We start from the raw sequence: 23,601 nt of genomic DNA on the forward strand, positions 1-23,601 counted from the left end.
GTGATATAAATAAAAACATACAACAAAATTTGCTGTGGTCCACAAAACAAACATAATATTTGTTGCTATACAAAGTCAAAAGGATGGGGCTTGTTATTAGTTCCTTTATCGTAATTTCAGGACACCCATAAAAGGAAAAAACCGCCAGTTTCCACCAAAGGATTTTACCCTCACGTGAGAAATGACAACAAAGAGACATTCCAGGCTCATAACAAGTGTCTGCTGGGCTTTTTAAAGAAAGCATTGCACAGTCTTCAAGCTTTGGAACAAGGCAAATATAATATTGCCAAGTGTGAGCATTTTGTGCAGTTAAAAAGTAAAAATTAAAAGCATCAATATGGACTTTATCTATATATGTATATATATGCGTTAATGACTGAAAAAGAGAAGTGCCAGTACCCTTTTGAACAAAGGGATAAAAAAAAAAAAGAAAAAAAAAGAAACACAACAACTGACCAATAAAATTATATTTGTTAACATCTGAGAACATTCAGCACTAGTGGTCACTTGTCATGTGTGTAAGACATCTGTACAGTTAGTTAGACAAGAAGCTTGAAAACACAATCTGTAATAGTCACCACTGATTGACAGTCATAAACCCTATACTATAATCTTTTGTTTTATTGTTTTAGTATGTAGAGTTTTACAGCACTTGCAATACAATTCGGTCATATAACTATAATCTCTATACACACTTTTTAAGTCCAGTAAACTCAAGCAGCTTCAGGCGTGATTTGTATCTGGAAATAGAATGCAAAAACTACAAAGTATCTAAACAGATTTCAGTGTTAATCAAGCTGTAATAAACATTGCAGAGAAAACAAAATGCAATACTTGGGTAACTATCACACAAGAAACACCTGATGATATAGGACTAGGGTTCCACCAAGCACATACGTGTCCTGGTATAAAGAAAATAGCCACAACAACAAACATGAGCCAATACTAATATCCCCTATCAACAAAGAAATGTTCTTGCATTAGCCTGTTGGGCTTTGAGCAACAAATTTGTCTTTCCACTGTGTTCTAAGACAATAACCAGTACAGCAATAGGATTTTTAAAAAACTAAATAAAGACTCCTCTAATTCTAACTTAGTCAACACTGCTGGCAAAATGTCAGGCCCCTTTAAAAAAAATGTTAATTACAGTTGTTATTATAGTAAAGAAATCCAAGAATCATTCCATCCCCCCCCCCCCCCCCCCCAAATCAATTCCAGTAATGACGCCAGTGAAGACCATTAAAGAAGACTTAGACAATCTATGAGGTTTTCTGAATCGTTCAAAGGTCAATAAATACAAATACTGTTTTAGTCGAGCTCCAAAGACGGTGTGTCCAATAGATTATGTAAGAACAGAAAATTTAAAAGTGCCAGAACACATAGTAGGCCTTACAAGATAGACATAGTTTGTAGAGGGAATGTTATACATATTAAAACCCAAATCTCTAAGCTTGGACAGTGGAACAAAATTCTGAAAACCTGTCGGCTCCAAGTTACAGAAAAAGAAACAATAACTCTGAAATTGTGAACACTCCACATCTCTTTAGTAGTATACATATAATATCAATTCTTCACAGTCATGAATAATGCTCACCCCACAAAACAGAATGGGTGGCAACGCCCTTGAACATATAGCATTCAAACAAGTCAGATTTGAGACCATTTTCAGTAGAAGTAGAAGTAATGCATCCATTGCTATTGAACTTTTAGGCTTTGCTCATTTGTGTGGGTCATGGTTGGGTACGGAGTACAAACTCACTGCTGTACTTGGGTTTCCTAAAGATTTCAATTATGGTCTTTTTTGTCCTCAAAGTCAAAGAAAGCTCCACACTCCAAAACAAAAGACTCAGAAAAATTTTGTCAGCATCTGTACGTTTCAAAAACATCCTGCATTACTCAGAACAGTTCGCTGCCTGGACACAGGGATGAACAGAAATGTTCTCAGTACAGAAAGAAATACTTCAACTCTGTATCAGTCCCAGCTACAAACTAGTGCACGTTTGTCAAGTTCATAACCAACCACATCACTCGGCCAAAAATAATTAGACAAAGCTAGGTATTACTAAAGGCCATGATTGAAGATCATCAATAAGCTAAAATCTGCATCCAGAACAATGATTCACATCAAAGAGCTATAAACTTGAATGATATGGAATTTTGCATATAACAATAACTGCGTGAAGTAACATCATACAAGATTTTTAAAAGGATAAAAATTGTAGCAATCACTCAAAGTTAGCTGATTCAAACGTCTTTCAAACAACAAAGGAAAATGGAATGGACAAAAGATAAAGAAAGGACTAACATACATCACAAACGAACTCTGAAAAGTCACTAATTTGAGAGGAACAACAGAAATATTCAAAGGTACTGAAAGAACTTCAGGATGTGGCAGAGTTGGGAACAAGAATTGAGTGCTCAGGCACTTAAAATTTCCTGAGAATATTTTGAAATTTCTTTGAAAATAAATTCCCAGTAATGAAGCAGCACCACAGAACAAACAAAGTTTTGGTCAGAATGCTGTCGTAAAGTAGAAGGCAGTTAAACTTGATCTCAATTTTTTTAAAACCTTTTTGTCGCCTTAACAGCATATGATGCGATAACTGAATACACGTCTAGTGCAAAAGGATAGAAATTACAAGGCCAGTCCCTAAAATTATTTTTCGCCTCACACATGAATCAGTAAAGATTACAGATAACATCACAATTCCTCAAGCATCATGAAGGGGGCAAAGTGAGGCTGGTACTTATCATTTAAATATTATATAAAATTTATATTATCAAACACAATTATATACTGGCATACTGGTAAGCTATCAAGCCTGAAAGGTAGCAATGTACACACTCCTAATACTGAAATAGTAAAATTGATCACATGATGTGAAGGAGCACAGGCATAATTCATCCACTTTTCTGGGCAAAGTAAAAAAAAAACTTCAGGTGCAATCACAGAACCTTCATCTTCTTGACTTTTCAATAATTTTGATTCTTTCTCCAGTTTAAAAAATGTTCTTTGTTGTAGCTGTCATTATGATCTGGTTATGTCCAGCCTTTCTGCTTTCCATTATATGCCAATTGTAGGTTCTCTTCTATCATGGAGTATTTCCACTGAGAACACTTTTTTAATCAAGACTTTTTGATCTGACAATCATAATTCTTATGGAGTCTTAACTTTTCTTTTCATTAAAAAAAAATTCATAACTCTTTTGTCCAAGACGATTTTTGGGGGGTTCCTCTTTGTTACCATTAACAAACCAGAATTTTATTTCTTAAATATGACCTAAAATGTTAAAATGTCTCTTTGCTTTTATCAGTGACAAATCATCTGTGTCTTCAGAAAAAAGAAGAAAAAAATACCCAGCCATTTTGGAAGAAACCCCCCCCCCCCCCCCAAAAAAAAATGTCCTGAAGCAAAGAGCTGATCTCCCTACTAATACAGCTCTGATTCAGTTACCCACAGTACGGTAATTATTCTAGTAGTACACTGGTTATCATATATGCTAGCTTCAAAAGTGGAACCTTCCAATCTGAAATAGAGAACTAAATATTTATAGCGTATGGGAAAAATATTCACGACTCCTTTCTCAACACCATCAACAATTACAATATCCCCCCTACTCCAACCACAACCCAAACCCCAATAACAACAAGAGCAACAATAAAAACAAGCCACGATTTTGATTGAGCAGATGTTTTTACAACACTATCCACAAGCTAAAATTTAAAAAACCCCAAAATGCCCACAGTAAAGTAAGAAGCAAACATTTGGCCTGCCAATTAATGTTCCCTGCCTCGATAGTATTACTAAGTCGTAAGTGGGAAAACTGGATAAAACAAAAACATATCACTCCTGATCAATCAGGGCAGCAGTGTGGCAGCTAAATTAACAGTTTGAGAAAAAGCCTTCAGTAACTCAATTAATGGAAGCTCATACACGTATCACTGAAAACATATAATATATGTAAGGCAAGGGTAAGAAGATCATCATGGTCATAAACAATTAGCAAATAAGAGATATGCATGTAATATTTCATTAAAGTTACAAACATTAACATTATAACAAGTACTTTGCGTTCATGATTGTGGAGGATCCAGTGCAATCAGCAGGGGCAATCAGTGAGGAAGGGACAAAATCACCAACAGAGCTACTGAAAAACATGTTGCTGGTATGCAAAATCTAGCAGCTATTCGAATAATTAATTACGGTGGGTCAGGACCATATTAGACATATTTCATGAGGAACAGACTAGGACAATACATGATAACAATGAATGACATATGTATAGCGCACATCCCCACACAACAGCAAGATTTATGCGCTTTACACACTATATTATTACTCCAGCAACCCAAGAACACTCAAAACTATTCTCTGCTCTTTTGGAAGCATTACAGAGCAAGAAGTTGATTAAGAGTTCAAACACTAACAAACTGACAAGATCTTTCACTGTCTATAGCCTTGTACCCATTCTCACCTGGGTGAAGTGAGGAAAATTTGTGCTAAGTGCCTTTCCCAAGGACACAACGTCAAGCCCCTGATGGGATTAGAATTAATGACCTTACAGTTGTCAGTCTGAGAGCCTCACCACCAGGCCACCGACACCAAATACACTCATCGAGACAAGCACATTAACACAATAACAGTCATCTGGGTGTAGCGGGGAAAAGTAAAATACGCCGACAGAAACAACAGGCAATGACACGCAAATAGGCCTACTAAAAAGAATGACAATGTAAAAGGAGCAAATCGTACCAAAGCACTATTAGACACATGATAGCTGCTAGTGTTAAAAAACCTGGATAGTGAGACACTTTCTGCACCTAGTAAGGGTTATGAAAAAAGTTCTAGTTTTGTAAAGCCTGCATTCAGCTTCACCTTAGACCTTTGGAAATACTTTCTGCTACTAGAGTAAAAAAAATGTAACTTGCAAAATTAATGTACAGAGGAAACTGTGAGGCTGAAAATACTGATTACATTTCTGTAAGATATCAACATTGTGACCGGCCGAAAACAGTGTTGTAAATGGCACGCAAATATTGCAGCAAATTAAATATACCAATGGGCTGAAGGGTAAAAAATTACCAAAAAGTAAAAAGTAAAACACAGGCATGCTCCATTATCCATGCTCCTTCTCCCATAATGGCTACAGTTTTTAACATAGCCAATAGCATTTAATGTGATAACATTGTCTTTTTTTATTTAGATTCGATGTTTCCGCTCGATGGCACTGCTGGCTCTGTAAAAGTCATATAAGTACCAGGAAGTAAATGAAGACTAAAGTAGTACTAAAAAATAAGTAGAAAGAGCAAATCCACACACAGATTAAAAAACCTATCAGTAAGACATTGTATATTTTTATGACAAAAGCACTGAAACATAGCAGCTGTCTTCATTCATCATGTCTCACTCGTCAAGTTAACACAAAGTTTTTCAAGAGAAACCAGTCACAAAGCAAGTCAGAAAACTTTTGAACTCCAACAAGACATAAAAAGGTTTGGGAAAATAAATTTTTTTGCAGGTGTAGGCCTACTATTCTTTCACTTAAGCTTTTTTGCTGCTTAGTTTAATCCTCCAACAACAACCCCCCCCCCAAAAAAAAATGTGTGGTGAAATCAGGCACTCGTCAAAATGGTGATCGGTGAAATTAACATTTTTCTGCCCGTAAAGCAATTTGCATCAACATTAGTAAAAAAATTTTTTTTGCTCAAACGTTAAAATGTCCAATAATAATGTCCATTTAAGAACGCTTTGTGTGGATTTTTTCTGAAAAATATTAAAAGGCACAAACAATTTAAATTTGCAATAACTATGGTTATGGACACTCAAACTTTTAAAATCACCAAACTTTGGCCGCAATTTTCTCATTAACTTTTACCTTTGACATCAGGCATCGTTCATCTCCATCAATCACAAAAATAGAATTCTGTTCAAGGTAGAAGGACACTCTTCCATCAAAAGCAAGACATATAAACAAGCTTTAAGATGACACAAATAACTCCATACACTCAAAAATTGACGAGCACCTGATTCCACAGCGTCATGACACATTTGTCCTGAAGGTGGAACAAGGCAAAAACTTATTTCTCACTCTCCTCACACAGAATTATAATAATTTCAATACTTCCATTTGTTGCTGTCCTACCACTTCATAAAGGAAAGTCTCAGAATCATGTGAAGGCATCTTCTTATTTGTGACGATGATGTTATAATAAAGGAAAGTGACCTATTTCAACTAGAAAGCAGACAAGAATCAAGTGGTTTTATGGCATATTGAACACATAGTTTGACCAAAATGTACTTATTCCTCACAATAATTAAAAGAGCAATACCATTTAAAAAATTTACTGCTTTCTCTTCATATTCATATATGCAACAGTTCTAAAGAAAAAAAAATCAGAGATGGTCAACACAGTATGAATATTTTCAAAGATTTGAGCACACACAATCTTAAGTATTGAGCAAAAAACAAAAAATAATGTTGGGAATTTGAGAAGTGTCTTGGAATTACATTAGTATGTCCTTGTAACATTAGATTATACCAAAAGAGTAAATCTGTTTCATGGTGCAATAGAGAATTAAGTGAAAACAACATGACTTAACTGAAGTACAGCATTTTTTGTTTGAAAGGTTAACTACTTAAAATTTTCTCCTATGAATAACAAAACTACACCATATCCACAAAAAAGTATGTATCATTTTTAAACGCTCTATCCAGAACAAAAACTAAGCAAACATGTCCCTACTATATACGTTAAAGACATCATCAAATCATTTAACAAAACAAAAATGCAGCAAAAAAATTGATAACTACTTCACTATAATAAAATCAACAGTAAGCAAATTTGATTGCAAAAGTAGAACACCTTGCACAACACACTAAAAGGTACAATGTACCAGCTATTCTACAAAAGCAAATAAAGGTTTAGAAACTTTATAAACACAAGTGTGGACAAAGCAGTATAGTATTATCCTATAGGCCTATATCTTCCAGTACATGCGTTGACCCGGGGATGGCCATAACTATTTCTAACAAAACTCCTGAGCTTTTGAGTGAGAAGCAAAAACTGTATATTCTACTGGACTGAAATAAGCACAAAATGAAACTTCAGTGCATTTCTTTTAATCTGTAACTAAAACAATACAAAAGTGCCCATTCCTTTGATAGAGCAGACTGCCATTGCTACCTGTGCGCCACACACAGTGGGGAGTGCCCTGAAATGTAGGGAAGACTAGAAGGGCAGCTCCCCATACTGCATCTGATATCTATGTAATTCCTCACGTAGCTTGTAAGTGTTGGCCACAGCTGCGGAGCATGTCTCTCGCTCGCTAGCCAGTTTATTTTCTAGGTCCTGCCTCTGGGAGGCAGCCTCAGTTTGCATGGTCTCGATACGACGTTCATACTTCTCCCGCATATCCTTAAGTTGAGCCTTGAGAGCCCCCACTCTCTCCTTGTAACGAGTTTTCTGATCACTTAACTCTTTCTTCAGCGTTTCAACTTGACTGCTCAAATCTTCACAACGCAGTTCTAGTTTCCCATTCATCTTTACTTTAGTTTCAGTGGTAGATTTTAAAGATTCTGGAACAGAAGACAAAATTTCAAAAGATGATGCGACCCCATCCTGCTCTGAATCGTTGTTAGATGAGCACCGTGACAAGGTTGATGATGGGCTAGCATTTGGAGAGCCCCTAGCTGGGATATTAGCCTTGGCCAGAGCAGTTAGCACATCCTGGGTGTTGACACCTTCAAGAGCACCCGGAGATCTCGGTGATTTTTGTCCGTCAACCATCACATAACCTTCAGGTCTCTTCCGATCCAAAGCACGCCGATTTCTTGAAAGCTTTGTCGACTTCGTCCTTTTGGGAGCCACAGGGGGTTCCCCATCATTGGGGCAGGGAGATGAGGGTGATATGGGTGGACTCGTTGTATTACGAGTCCCGTGAGGCTCTGAGAGACTCAGGTGTAAAACTTTCTTCCTAGCAGCAGGTTTGGGAACACGGGTTTCTGCAAACACTTGGTCATCTGCAAAAGGAAAATTCGCACAGCCTGGTAGAGGCTTTGAGGGGTCAACGGGAGAGTAATAGTCCTCAGTAATTTTCATCGAACTCTCTGAACTTTTGTTGCTGCCAGGAGGTGAGACATTTATGTTGATACCTTCCAGATCAGCAAAGGAGCTAGGCTTGGCAGAGGGCGCAACAACAGGAATGTCAAGGACGTGTGACATATGCAGGAGATCGGCCGTCGGGACAGCAAATTCTGGGGCACTGTCCTCGTTGTATTCAAGCATAAAAACCTGCAACAAGCAGCTGATGTTAGATGCAATACTGGAACAATGTCAAATCAGCACAATGAAAGCAAGGGAACGATATCGAACAGACCAAAAAATCCACCAACAACAGAGGCAGAAGAAGACAATTGACTATTGAAAAAAAAGATAGGAATACAATTAAGACTAACATAAAACAGAGGAGAAAAGTGGTTGTCTATGACAGGTGGACATCTTACAGTGTCATTATAACGTGAAAATACGCAAGGAGGAAATGTGAAGTGGCCATTTGTACAGGTGGCCGTTAGAGCAAGTTCAACTGTAAATATATGCTTTTTTTGCAACTCTTTCTAGAATACTAGAGCTGTACCTATTCAACTTTACTATTCGACATTCAGGATTTTTGCACTAATCACAGTTATTCGAAGTGTGGCAGAGCCATTTGAATGCTGTGTGATTTAGAAAAAAAAAAAATGGATTTTTGTCTCATTTTTCTTTAACGTATTAAAATTGAAGCACATTATTTCTAAAATCAATGAGATAAATACAGAAATACTCTCTACTTGATGGTTGCGAGACGGGGTAATAAGAGAAGCCAACAAGAGTTATAAAACATTCCTCTAAAGAATGTCTATTACTATTCAATATTCACTCGTCAGGCCAGGGAAAGCTCAAGCAAGGGCAATGGACTCTTGAAGTTGAAGCGCAGCAAATGTTTTATTTCTTCCATGAAATTAGTCGCTACGAGCTCCCTTTTCCCTATTCGAAATTTGAAACGCTATGGCGAAATGGTGACGTGATGTGATCACATTGCATTGTCTGCAACAAAAACACACGCACGTTCAGTGACACGCGTTGTAAATAGTTAACTAATGTTGAATAGCGGAAGTAAGGGATGGACTTATCATATATAACAAAAAACCAATTCGAAAGCGTTTCGAATAGCAGAAGTTAGGGCTGGACTTGGCTTATATAAGAAAAAAAACATTCGATGTCGCTGTGAATTGTTAGCGAATTGTGAATAACGGAAATTAGGGCTAGGCTTCTCTTATATAAGAAAAAAAACATTCGACAGCGCTGTGAATAGCGGAAGTTAGGGCTGGGCTTATCTATTATAAGAAAAAAAAAATTCAACGGCACTGTGAACAGTTAGCGAATGTTAAATAGCAGAAGTTAGGGCTGGGCTTATTATATACATAAGGGAAAACATTCGACGGCAGAATTCGAATAGCATGAATAGCGAGCTCACGCTTCGAACCTCCAATGCAGTTTTGTTTCCTCAAAATCTCACAGCACTATACAAACTCCCAGGTGTCTTCAGATAACTCTCTAAGTGTCAGAGATAAAAACTGTATGGTGACAGAACATTTTGAGTGTTTTCACTAGGATCTATAAAATCACTGGAAACTTTTCTGCCACAACACTATAGTAAACTGAATGTTTGAGCTAGTGTTTTTGATTGCAAGGTTATAACATGTCAAAAACAAAAGAAATGATCTAATTTACCTCTTTTCAGATTTATATGTCAGCATACTTGTAGTAGCCAGGTATTTCAGTATATCCAGCATTTTTTATAACCAAAAAGGACACCAAAAAAAATCCTTAATAACTGAAAGAATGTACAAATCAAAGTTTCAACACACCTGGTCAAAATAGAAGAGCAGCATGAAGACCAGGTTCTCGCTCAGATCGGCCGTGCAGAGGAACAGCTGCGAGTTCTCCCGGTCAATGTGCCGGATGATGTTGTAGCCAAAAATTCGGCCCAGGCTCGACATGGACATCTTGTTCTGATTCTCATGCAAACCGACCTGTGTGAAGAGAGAACCATTTAATTATTTCTTCTTTGTTTTTTAATGAGACAAGTGTGGGTCATTTTGAGGGCAGAGCCTTGACCTCGTAGCTAGATATAAAAAGAAAAATGGGAAAAAAAAAGAGCTTGTTTTGTCTGTTTGAGTAAAGAGAAGCACATCAGCACAATAATGGTCATGTAGCACAGGAAAAAACTCAGAAAAACAGGAAGAATCAACAGAGGAAAAGTGCAAGGGAGAAAAAAAAGAAAGAAAAAGAGCAGAGACCAAAAATAATTATTAGATATCCATACAAATAGATCTCAGTATAAACATTCAATTTTGACATTCCAACAATAAAAGGGGTAGGTCTACACCTTCAGTTGGCGAGCAGCGAGTTTACTAGTCACACTTGAAGCACAAGAGTCTTTGACAGTATAGAATAATCGAGAAAAAAAAGGAACCTGATGAAGATTAGCATTTTCTTGAAGCGTAAATTTCAAACTATAACCCATTTCCACCTGGGTTGCATCCCTTAGCAGACACACCAACCTGGGCTGCCTCCAGCCACACCCAACTTTCCCTCCAAACAGCTACAAAATTAGCGGACAATAAGCGTGCGGAAGTGCAAGAACTGTAACTCTAAAGAGCTTTATAAAAAACTTGGAAATGATGGACTGGAGCAAGTTTTAGAAAGACATAGAGGGATTTGGACTTTCTCGTAATCAGAAGGCTGCCTGGATACAAGTATTCGTAGGCTGTCACTACAGCAATGAGTTAAGGCAGAAGAATCCTTTTCAGATCAAACACCCTCCAACCACCACACACACTCACATATCAAATAACAACCTTTGGTACAAACAATGACTACGATAAATCTTGATCACTAAAAAGGTGAGTTTTTTTCAATGTTAACAAACCTTCAAATAAATTCTCCTTCAATGCATATGATCAGCTGTGCAGCACTATACAGAAAGTCAGCATAGTAAACCATATTTCAATTCAACTGATATAAAATAGGAAAATAATTTAATTTGATATAACTATACTGAAAAAAAGTTAAAAGGAGCTGATTACTCAACAGCAGCTAGCAACCATCTGCTCAGACTGACATTCAAATGACTTTGATAAACACATGAGACACTATCCAGCTTTGAAGGCAGAAAATATTTTTTCAACTGCAAACAATCATTTCCCACTCAAAGTTCTTAGCAAGGATGTCAGGAAAAAATAAATGAACAGTTAAGTTCATCATCCCACTGGAAAAACAATATTTACTTTACCGGTAATATTGTTCCCCTATTCATTCCTATTCACATCTTGCTTCATAAGACACATATAATGCAATATCAGATAAGAAGCACAGCTATACAAACCTCCCGCAAGAAGTTACAAATGTACTTAAGAATCACGTAGTTGTCCTGAGGAATCATTTTCATAGCACTGGACAGTTCTCCTACAAATCCTTCCTTTTCTTCATCAGTCTTTGCACTCATGAATCTCAGGGCGATGTTCATGAACTTTTGAAAGAGGTCACACGGAATGAGGGAATCCGGAAGTTCGCGCAGGAAATTTTTCAACACAGAAGCGACAACATGCACATCTGTTCCCGAATCTTCAAAGGACACCTTCTGACCTTGCTCAAATCTGGCTATAATATCTTTCACTGATGTCTGACGACCTGGAAGCCTGTTGAAAACAATATCACAGTGTCTTAAATGAAGAAATGTTCTAAACAAATGAAAAGAAAAATTATCCAAAATTTTAATAAAAATAATAAAAGACTGCATTTATACAGCAAAAATTCCTGCTCAACAGCAATCTCTATGCACTTTACAAACCATTTTATTACGAAACCCCAGCAGACCTGACAGACAATTTCAACTTCCTGGAAAGCATACACAGTGCAAGCTGCAATTTTATATGTGCTAATTTTTCATTATAATTGTTGTCTCATATATAGAATTTACACCTTTACAAGTGTATGTCACACAAAGAACTGTTTTGGCATTTATGAAGTAATCATGAGACAAAAAGTTGTAGAATTGAATTCGATAAATTGACATTTAGGAGTCAGTAGTATCCTATAGTGGCGGGCGGATTTGCTACTTGGTTATGGGATTTGCTGGTACTTAGTGTGAGTGAGACTACCCAAAACCTGGAACCCCAAATCCCAAATCTTTGAAAAGTACGAAACAAAACAAAGTTTTGAAATATATGCTTGCTTAATTTCTAAACTGAAATATCTCAAAATAATATACAAATACTACAAAACCTTGTATGCGATAAGTAAACTAGTCCTTCAAAAAATGTACCAGTAAATCGACTAAAAATTGATCACACGGACTTGTTTCCCCTCCTTATTCATTGGAATAAGCTGGAATCATCAGCTTACGACGCAAGGACGAGTCCATTGTACTTTCTAAAGGTGGGACACTCCTACTCACTTGGCTGGTAACTGGTAACTGGTACTGGGATTTGGGATTTGCTCTGCGCACCCACTACTTGCTCCAGAGCAGTTACCCAGGCCTAGGCCTTGTCGCCTCTCACTCTCCCACTACCACTACCAACTACCAGTACGAAAGCAAATCCTAAATCTACGGCTGGGGCGCTTGAGACGACAGGCTTATGACATGAGGGGTGGGGGTGGTGTTGTTTGTATCGCTTTCGCTTGGGCTGGTGGGGAAACTAGATCTAGACTAGATTAGGCCTAGGCCTAATTGGATGAAGAAAGGGTGTTTGAAAAGTTTGAAAGCAGCTGTCTAGTGTCTAGATATCTAAACACATGTGTTTGTCTATGCCCTGCACTGTTGTGTCATGCCAGTGCCTCGCTTCTCTTCGTTATTGTTCTTCTTGTCATGTGGGACTAGATCATTGTTCTTAACAAAAACACACGTTTAGGATTAGGAATATTTTAAATTGTTTTCTTAGCTTTTGATCTTTGAATAAACAATTAAACCAACATATTAAAGCTGGGACCACGACCCCCCCCCCCCCCCCCCATTTCCTCCAAAACATAGATCTACATCATTTTAAAAAGCACCCGCCTAAATCTCTTCACGCGACTATTCTAATTCAAATAATAATGAATTTATTAGATCTAGATCTAGATATGTACAACATAACCTAGCCCAGGGCCCAGAGCCCAGAGCCCCCCCAGTGAACCAGTCCTCAAGTTGTGATGTTGTGATAGGCCAATTAATTCCAAAACCCGCACTATTGTAGGCCTAGGCAAGTTCTAATGTCGCACATCCGCCCGCACAGTGCACAGTCGCGCAGCGCGCAACGGGATTTCGTCTGCTAGGCCTAGGCCTACTGGTACTGGTAACTGGTAGTGGTACTGGATTTGCTCTGCTACTTGGTTTTGCTCTGCTACTTGGTTTTGCTCCTGCTACTCAACGCAGCGCGACAGACTCAAGAAGGGGAGTATACTCTCTACTCATGAGTCCCAGGATTTGGGTTTGGTACTGGGATTTGGGAGTATCTACTGGATTTGGTACTGGGATTTGCTGTTACTCATTTCCGGCAAATTTGCCCACCACTAGTATCCTAAGAGACTTTAAATAACACAGTAAGAAAAGAAACAAACCTGAACAACCCTTCAACATCAAGTCCATATTTGTACAGATACTCGACACATTCATCCACAATGTAAGGAATTCGACGACCCTCCTTTTTCTCCCAAAATATTATGTCTTCCAAAGACTGGCTGAACAAAGCTGAGAAAGGAATATTCAATACAGAATACAGATTTCTCAAATCACATACAGTACAATCAAATTTTCTTGATTATCATGGTGAAATGACATACATTAAAAGATTTATCATTTTAGCTGCCTCATGCTGTACACACAAAATTAAACAAAAAGTTCTTGGAATAAGCATCTGCGTGAAAAAACATGCATTCAATATCACAATAGTAAAGGGAGATGGAAGCTGCCAAAAAAAGAAAAGGGGAAGGGACAAAAACGGCATCTGCAAATAAAAAAAAAGAAAAGACGTTTTTGCATAGTTTTGTGAGTTCTCCACACACATTCTACTTAGCTTCTAAAATATTATAGCTAGATTTTTATGGTAAATATCTCCATAAGAAATACCTGATTATGTTATTCTGTATATCAATACACAAAAATAAAGGGAAGGAAAGGCAGAACAAAGGAAAAGAGAGAAAGGAGAAAGACGATCAATGATCTAGATGGAAGATGGAGGAACAGAGGAAAAACAAGATAAGGCATTTGAAAAACCTAGTGTTTAATTAATAAAATACCTCCTCCTTTATTGGCATACAGCGCTTTTTTCAGCGAATGAATCCACAGTTTTTTCTCTTCTTCTGTTTCAGCCAGTAAGTGCAACACATCAGGTTTTTCCTTCTGAGGTTCTGTATTTACAAAATATCAAGACAACATTTTTTTCATGAAGTTTTTGGGTGGGTGTGCATTGCATGTTCATACCATTGGTCTAAAGTAAATCCCAAAGAAAAGCATGCTAGTACCTCTTAACAAAAACTTGACAAGAATCAATTATAATTAGAAGGATTTTTTTAAAAGGACTAAAGGTTGATTCTGTGCACAATAAAATCAGTACAAGTAACAATATTTCTTTAAAAAGACTAAAGGTTGATTCTGTGCACAATAAAATCAGTACAAGTAACAATATTTCTTTAAAAGGACTAAAGGTTGATTCTGTGCACAATAAAATCAGTACAAGTAACAATATTTCTTTAAAAGGACTAAAGGTTGATTCTGTGCACAATAAAATCAGTACAAGTAACAATATTTCTTTAAAAGGACTAAAGGTTGATTCTGTGCACAATAAAATCAGTACAAGTAACAATATTTCTTTAAAAGGACTAAAGGTTGATTCTGTGCACAATAAAATCAGTACAAGTAACAATATTTCTTTAAAAGGACTAAAGGTTGATTCTGTGCACAATAAAATCAGTACAAGTAACAATATTTCTTTAAAAGGACTAAAGGTTGATTCTGTGCACAATAAAATCAGTACAAGTCACAATATTTCTTTAAAAGGACTAAAGGTTGATTCTGTGCACAATAAAATCAGTACAAGTAACAATATCAGACAGAACAACAAAAAAACACCCCAACAAAACAAGAAAGCAAAAACATTGAGACCAAAAGTGAACTGGAGAACTGCTTTTACAGGAAGGAAAAAAGACAGGAAATGATTGGATAATACAGTTTGTCATCACAGACAAGAGATCAAACTGACTCCTACTCCCCCCCCCCAAATTTTTAATTCTGACATCGGCAAAACTATCCTCACATATTTACAAATATATACCTGATACAATGTCAAAATAGCCTTGTTTTGGGTCATTGTAATCTGCTGGTGGTTCCACAATAATCTGTTTGTCGAGAGTAATTATATCCTGAGGTTTCTGGTCATCTTCCCGGTTGTACAGGAAAAAACATTTGTCGTTGAGAACACACCAACGACGAGGCCATGTCTTCAGGGCTCCACCTTTACGCTTTAACCATCCTTGCACACCATCCTTCGTTTTCCTAGTGCTTGTATTCATATTTAGAGGCTGTGAAAGAAAACACATTGGTATAGAATTGCACCAGAATTTTTTTTTTGAATAACTTCAAATTAAAAGAAATTTCCTTTTCAAAAACTCTTGAGGATGGAAACACAAGAAGGCAGTCTATCGACACAAACTTCTTGAAACAGAACTCTTATTTAACCCTTCACTTCACTAATCTTTCAACCTCTTCCTCAGTCTTCATCCATTTCAGAGTTGCATCCTGAGGTGACAGTACAACCTTGGAAGGAGTACTTTCACAACTTCCTGTGAACTACCTTCCCTTCCAATTTAATCAAGACTATTGGGAGAAGATTATGATGAATCTGAGTCATGACATGATAGACACTAATCAATTTTTGGGTGTAGGCATATTGGAGTTACTGGTATCATCTTCAAGCTTGTTTACAAACTTGTCTTGCCTTTGATGAAAAAAAACACCCCCCTTGAATAGAATTTGAGGTATTTGCTTCTATATTGAAGGAGGTGGAGGTTGCTTGGTGTCAGGTAAAATTAGCGAAAAAATAGCTGCCAACGTTTGCTGACTTCCAAAGCTTGAGTGTCCTTGGAAACTGCAAAATTTACACTGTATGTGTCTTTGGCCAACATTTTCCCATAAAGTTAACAAAGAGAATGTGTTCTAAAATGGAAACAAAAGGTGTTAAAAAGCCATTGTAAAAAAGGACAAAGATTGCCCAACAGTGGAAAAATGCTGGTTTCTTTGATTTCATTATTTTGACGAGCACCTTATAATATATATATAACCACAATACCACAGATTTACATGGCCTTTATACAAGCTCCCAAAACAACAAAAAAAGAAAAAGAAAGAGAAGCTAGAGGGACCAAGGCATCAGAAGATATTTACCCTGTTTAAAAAAAAAGAATTGTTTAAAAATACAAACAAACTCAAAGGATGTCCCTTCCAAAATAGTATGATTTCCAGGCTACACCTTTACTTTAAGGCCAGCTCTATTCGGACTCGAGTCCGAATATAATTTTTATCTATTCGGACTCTGTCAAATGTTGAACCCCTGGGAAGACGCAGAGATAAAGCAGTTTTGGAGCTTCATGAAAGAACCAAAAGAATGTGCTCCAACCACCCAAACAGGAAATTAGTAGAAACATGGAAACCAAAGAAACGACTTCAAAAAAATCAGTCATGCATCGCATCACAGAACTAATGGAGAGCCACCATCTACCACAAAACAGAAGAGAAACCAAAAGAGTCAACCAAAACATCCCTTCCCACATTTCTATGGAAAAAACAATCATTAAAACTTCTCTCAGAGACAATAGCACAAAATCTTCAGACCCAGTGAAGTTGATGCTTGCATCACATCAAACAATCGACAGCTATTCAGATGACTGGATACATGTCTATACAGACGGCTCAACATTCAAAGGCACAACCAAAGCCGGATATGGAATACTAATACAATACCCAGATGGAAGTTCCAATGAGATCTCTACAGCCTGTGGAGAGAAATGCAACAACTACGACGCAGAAATGATAGCAATTGAAACAGCACTATACCATCTCCGCACAGTTTTTGACACTCATCTAAACAAAACACAGAGTATAGTGATCTTCACTGACTCACTATCAGTCTTGCAAGCAATAGAAAATGATCACCATCTAAACGAAGACTTGACACATATACTGTTTGGCTCCCATCATCTGATAACATTTTGTGGCGTCAACCTGGTGATGCAGTGGATTCCTGGACACTCAAACATACCTGGAAATGACAGAGCAGACACACTCGCCAAAAGGAGATCTAGACAGGAACAACCCAACATTCCAACTTCATACAACACTGCAAAACAAATCATTAAAAGCAACAGCAAACAAGATTGGATGAACAGATGGGCCTTGGGAAAGACAGGCAGAGCAGTTTTCAAACATATGACTACAACAAAATGAAATGGCAATATCAACCACCTACAGAGAAAGAAACAGACCACGATCTTCCGCCTACGAACAGAACATATACAGCTCAACTTTCACTTGAACAGAATAAAACCAGAACTTCCCCCAATGTGTCCTTTGTGTGACTATGCATATGAGACATTGGAACATCACCTTTTCCACTGTACAGCCCTAAATGACATCAGAGCTACCCTTCTCCCTCCGAGACCTAACTTCGACAACACACTCTACGGAACATTACAGCAACTGTAGCAAACCTGCACTTATCACTACATGGCATTGGACAGAAGGGCGAGAGCCCAGATGTTGCTGGATCGATAACAACAACAACAACAACAACAACATCTATTCCGACTCGGGTCCGAAATTTTTTTTTATTTATTCGGACTCAGTTTCTAAATGAGTCTTGTGAGTGCAAGGAGGTTACATAATATACGGTCATCGGGGGATTTTACGTAACACCAGAATTAGAACTAGAATTGCCTACTAGGATTGTGTAATTCACAGTGTTACTTTTCGTCCGATTCTGTTACCTTTAGCTAGCGTGATTCAGGAGCCCGCCGGAGCTCCCTGGCTCGGGGTCACGGGGTTAAAGAGCCCTGAAGCAACTTTGCCGGTTAGGAAGTTCGCATTTTTGACTATGTTTAAAACGATATAACTTCTTCCCCATCCCACACAGCAAAACATTACGCAGATGTACTAAAAGCTCAATGTCTTGGATTTATTCGGCGTTAGAATGGTTAATTTCTGTGTCTTAGTTTTTGTTCTAGACAAGTGTTTGTAGAGTACCCAATTTGTTCTATTTTAGTTAAAAACCTATGAATAAATGATTGATAATTTTCAAAAGGCACGACAGATCTCTCCAAAATCTGTGTTAAACCGACTACGAATATCATGTCTTTTACCATGAAAAATCTTAAATCGGCGCGAATAGTAATAGTCAAGTTATAAGAGAAGAAAGAAGCACATCTGCATTTTTTAACTAAAGACGATCAGCGTTCTAAAGCTGTTATTTTACTATTAAACAAGAGAAAGTTACTCTGCGTTTGTTCATGAATCATGCTGTGTCTGTGGCAGCCTGCACACAACTAAAAAAAATATAATATAAGCGATTAAAAAACCCCATAAAACTGTGTAAATAAATGGGTAGAGAAAACTTTTTGTATGGAATAAAAATAATGACAACTAACACATCCATTCCTAGTTTTTGTGTCGGAAATATGCGCGGACACAATTATGAATGTAAAGAAACCAGAACATTGTCAGTTTTATTGAAAAGGTCATAGAAACGAAGAATAAAGCTGGAAAAGTCTGGTGCTGACTCAGTGTCCCTGGAAAGCTAGAAATTATTCTTATAACCCAATTACGAGAAGTCATCCCTATTATTCAGTTAACTTACAAAACCTATACTTAGCGTTTTAAGAAAAGTAAGGAATTTTTGGAGTGTATCAGATACTGTTCGTGTATTACATTGAAGATGAACTCTGGCACTAAAATCGATTTGCACTTTTCATAGAGAAACTTCCTGGTAACTTTTATAAACTTTCGAGAAAATATGCGAATATTCACTATTATAAATATATTAGACACATAAAGTTGTATTTGAAGGAATTACTTCATAGCGAATTGTGTGCCCGATGGATAAAGTTGCAAAATTAACCGCTTTTTATTATAAGCGCGCAGATTCCATCATTTTTGAGCATCTTCACTAATGCTATGTCGTTCATGTTCCAAAATTTGACAGATTTTGTAGAGGTCATTTTTTTATATATTGATTTTTTTTCTTTCACGCTTGCCGACTCCAGCCCGTCTAACGAAATAACCAGACAAGTTACAACGTCCGTTCTTTTTTGAGTCTCAAGAGCAGAAATGCATGCTTTGGGTGGACTAAATGAGAATTACCATAAATACAAGGATACACCTAGAATTGTACGTTGAAAAGTACCAAAAATTAAGTTGGCCTAGACAGAGCAGCGACAGGGAGCTGACCCCCGTGACCCCAACGTGATAAGGCACCCGGCGGGGAACCCCCCCGTGGCAATTAAAATCCCACTGCCGGTGCGCCATGAATTGTGCACTCTCATTAGATCTACCCAATGGCTGTGTTTAAGTACATGGTAGGTAACCGACAACTCAGGGTCTTTCCACCACCACTACAGCATCATCATTACTTCCACCATCCTTTTTGTTTCAACATATATATGTTTAATTTCATTTTGTTGTGTGTTATAGTTTTTCTGTAATTTTCTTTTCTTTTACGAAGTGGCTAGCCGTACCTAAGTACGGCTAGACTGCCAGTCTAGCCGTACTTAGATCTAGGTTTGGCCCTATCGACTCAAGCCTGTTAAGTACACAGGTCTCATTAGATCTAGATCTAGTAATTATTCAGGTTCAAATACATGCAAGTCAGTAAGGCACCTTTTGTTTTTGTCTGAAATACAAATACATTAGGTATTGCAAACTAAAAATTTCATTTACAATTCAGCCATCAATATTAAGTACGGCTAGCCTGGCAGTCTAGCCGTCCTTAAGTACGGCTAGCCTGGCAGTCTAGCCGTCCTTAAGTACGGCTAGCCTGGCTGTCTACCCGTACTTAAGTACGGCTAGCCAAGAAGTCTGCCAGTCTAGCCGTACTTATCTTAGGCCCTATTAACATTAGAAAACAGGAGGTTTAAAATACACGCACTGTCATTAAGGCACCTGGTTCCGTCTCAAATACAAATACTTTAGGTACTGCACACTAAAAATTTATGTTTACAATTCAGTAGGCCTATTTTTTTTTTAAATGGTCAGTCTAGCCATCATATTAAGTATTAAGAATAAGTACGGCTAGACTGCCAGTCTAGCCGTCATTAAGTACGGCTAGCCTCTTCCTTTCTTTTATCACATCGCACAAAACGCTATGGCCTCTTCCCCCAGCGAGCCGAGAGTGCGAAATCGCTATGCGCAGTCTCATTGGTCGACATAATTAACTTTGTCCCTGGCAAGGTCAGCTCAACTTGATCGTTCTGTTCATACCAATGATGCAGGGAGGGCCAGTTTAGATAGATCTAGTAACTGGATATTAAAGCTCACGTCTCGACAGTTATCATTATAATTGAAAAACTGTTCGTAAATGCTGGAAATATTTAGGAACAACGGTCGGAAGTCGGAACGGACATCATGCTGGACTCAATTCAGAGTCAGAATATAATTTTTCTCTATTCAAACTCGAGTCCGAATAGTCACTTCGTTACTTTTAACTCCAAAGTAAAAGGCCGTCGTTATTCGGACTCAAGTCCGAATAACATTTTTTCATATTCGGACTCGAGTCTGAATAAAAAAAATTCTTATTCGGACTCGAGTCCGAATATGAAAAAATGTTATTCGGACTCGGGTCCGGAAAAAAGGAAGTGTCTTCGTTCTATAGATCTAACGTTCAGTGCTTCCAATTTTCCGCCATTTTTTAGTTTCGCTGGGGGGAAAAAGACTGATGCGTATGCGACGTTCAAAGCTGGACCGATAGTGCCCCCCCGACCCAACCACCCTCCCCGACACGCACACAGCCACACGTGTGCAGGCCGCCCATCCGACCCCGACACATGCTAACGAGCCATCTTTAATTGCTTCTGATGACCTCTTGACAAATAAACATTTATTAGAAGAGCTATAACTTTTCAGGCCGGCCTCAAATTCATCATAAGATTAAAACTCCGCTCCTGCACAAAACGCCTTTTTGCCTGAAGTGATCCCGAATCAGAGACCGAATAACATTTTTTCATATTCGGACTCGAGTCCGAATAATCACTTCGAAAGTAAAATACAGTAACTTAAGATTACAACAAGTGCGAGATCGATCTGCAATGTAACAACAACAAAAATTTTTTTAAATACTGCAGTTTGGCCCCCAAAATAGTGCAGCCTGTGTGCAGGAGTGAAAGTAAAAAATTAAATATGTGTAAAGATGTTCTTCATTGATTCCATTGCATTCACAGCTTCACCATGATCGAAGCAAGTAACTTGTAATATAAGAATCATCAAAAATGACGTTTGTAAAAAGAGCTAAAAAATCTCTCAATTCATGCAAAAATGCTCCGCAGAGCAATGAAATTATAAATTATTGTGAGAACAACATTAAAACATTAAAAAATACACAATACACAGTACACAGCACACATGATTATAAATCAATTGGGTAACTTAATAACTAACCATAGGCAACATCTTGAATTGTTCGCCTCTCACTCTCAGGAGCAATCTTCGATTCGTTCAAAAAAAGGCATCTGCACTGTCTTTGACTTGACTTCTTCAGTCAGTGTGTAGACTTAAGTACTTCATTTTCACGCCTTTCATGGACTTCTAATATACCATGTATCCTCGGCCTCTACTTCAGGGTAAAAAACAACAGCGGGTACTTGAATTGAGACATAGAACAGAGACTTATCAATAACTAGATCTAGGGCTACTAGATATATAGATCTAGATCTAGATTCTAGATCTAATATTAAGTTACTGTTACAATCATAACACTGTCATTGTACAAGAATGAAGTGGAATTGTAGACTTCCAGATTTATCTTGTACTCGTTGTATCAACACCTGCGCCGTTAGAAATCCAGTTTTTAACTGTTAACACAGCAGCCGGTACACGAGTAACTATGGTGGTTAATTAATAGATCTAGTAACAACGCCTAAATTTTAAAATGTTCATAGCCTATAGTCCTATAGCAGTCGCGCTAATTAGCCCACTGGGACAGCCCACTACCGATGGAGCTAAACTGCAGTTGAACCTGAAAAGACAAAAAACTGAGGTAGGCCTAGATCTAGATCTAGACTAATCTAGGTTTTCTAGATCTAGTCTAGATATCTAGTCAAAGTGTAGAGGTCTAGATCTAGACTAGATTAGATTCTAGATATATTCTAGATCTAGATTATAGATCTAGAATCTAGATCTAGATTCTAGATCTAGATCTAGATATCTAAGTTCTTGCACTTTGACTTGGGTCTGCTCTGAATAAACAAAATAGTCGGTCAGTTATAAGGTAACTAAAGATGCCTTTCACACTTGGGCGTTCACTAATAATCGTACACATTTATACTCGAGTTCAACAATATTCAATCAAGTTCAGAAGTTTTTGTTCCATTTTTATTACACACAAAATAGTTGAACTGTTTACAGAAGACCGAAACCAGATCAAAACACACTGCATTTCCGCTTCCTTGTTGTCCTCCACCCACTTTCGCGGTTGCCAGATTTCCTCAATGTGTAATACACAACTTTGAGATTTTGATCTCATTTGTTCATCAGGACAAGATCCTGTCCATTTTTTAAATTTCTGCAATACAGATACATGTAGGCCCCAACAATGTATTCCCAGTCGTAAGAGAAGTATACTTTGTAATTTGGTTGGCCCTCTTCTCCTTGCAAAATCAAAGTTTCATGTTCCTATGGTTAAGGTCGCAAATATGAAAGGACATACAATAATGATCAATTGAATGTTGAAGAAGTTTAAAATGCATTCTAATACAATTAAAATACGAAACTCAGTCTCAATTTTCTCACATCAGAGGCCCTGAAAATAATGTGAAATGCACTCTTATCATATAGGTGCGGGGGCCCGGACTAGATCTACTTAATTCATGGTACTGGTCATGAAATTTCTTCATTACCAGTAGGCTAATTAGTAACCATGAAAACTTCCGTTCCCTGACGTCCTGTCAGTTGTTTTTTTTAATTTACAAAAAAATGAAAATAACAACAAAAGGAATAGTCGATTTTTTTTCATGGATAGACGACTTAATTCTGACGTCAACACAATAAAAGGCCTTTAAACTCTCTTTCTGATTGCACGTTGGTTTGTATTGGCACAGAGAGGGACATTTATCTTTTGTAGAAGAGCTTACATATAATTCTGATTTCTTTAAATCTTTTTCATAAAGTCATCACCGAAAACGGTGTATTACAATTCTCAGTGTAGTCTAACTCCAGTAAAAACATTAATTTTGATCGAACGGTACTAGATATAAGGCTATTTTGTGTGTAGTTAAGATCCAAACAGGCAGTGCTGTTCTTCTATCTCGAAAATCGATAAGGAT

At 37.5% G+C, this 23,601-nt stretch overlaps 1 protein-coding gene across 2 annotated transcripts; it reads right to left on the minus strand.

The window, feature by feature from the left end:
* Nucleotides 1-1,526: 1,526 nt before the first annotated feature.
* LOC101855026 (rho GTPase-activating protein 24) lies at nucleotides 1,527-22,745 on the minus strand. Of its 2 annotated transcripts, none has more exons than XM_013083497.2 (8): nucleotides 22,595-22,745; nucleotides 21,719-22,295; nucleotides 15,354-15,600; nucleotides 14,320-14,430; nucleotides 13,642-13,771; nucleotides 11,429-11,741; nucleotides 9,909-10,073; nucleotides 1,527-8,292 (listed from the first exon to the last, which is right to left on the minus strand). In XM_013083497.2, exons 2-8 carry the CDS (start codon nucleotides 21,728-21,730, stop codon nucleotides 7,231-7,233), a joined length of 2,040 nt encoding a protein of 679 aa, XP_012938951.1. In that variant the 5' UTR covers nucleotides 21,731-22,295; nucleotides 22,595-22,745; the 3' UTR covers nucleotides 1,527-7,230. The 2 variants fall into 2 exon arrangements, with proteins under 2 accessions (XP_012938951.1, XP_035826106.1); XM_035970213.1 differs by having other exon boundaries at nucleotides 22,663-22,707.
* Nucleotides 22,746-23,601: the final 856 nt, after the last annotated feature.

The sequence above is a fragment of the Aplysia californica genome, unplaced genomic scaffold (assembly GCF_000002075.1).
Source record: "Aplysia californica isolate F4 #8 unplaced genomic scaffold, AplCal3.0 scaffold00236, whole genome shotgun sequence".
NCBI classification, from domain to species: domain Eukaryota; kingdom Metazoa; phylum Mollusca; class Gastropoda; order Aplysiida; family Aplysiidae; genus Aplysia; species Aplysia californica.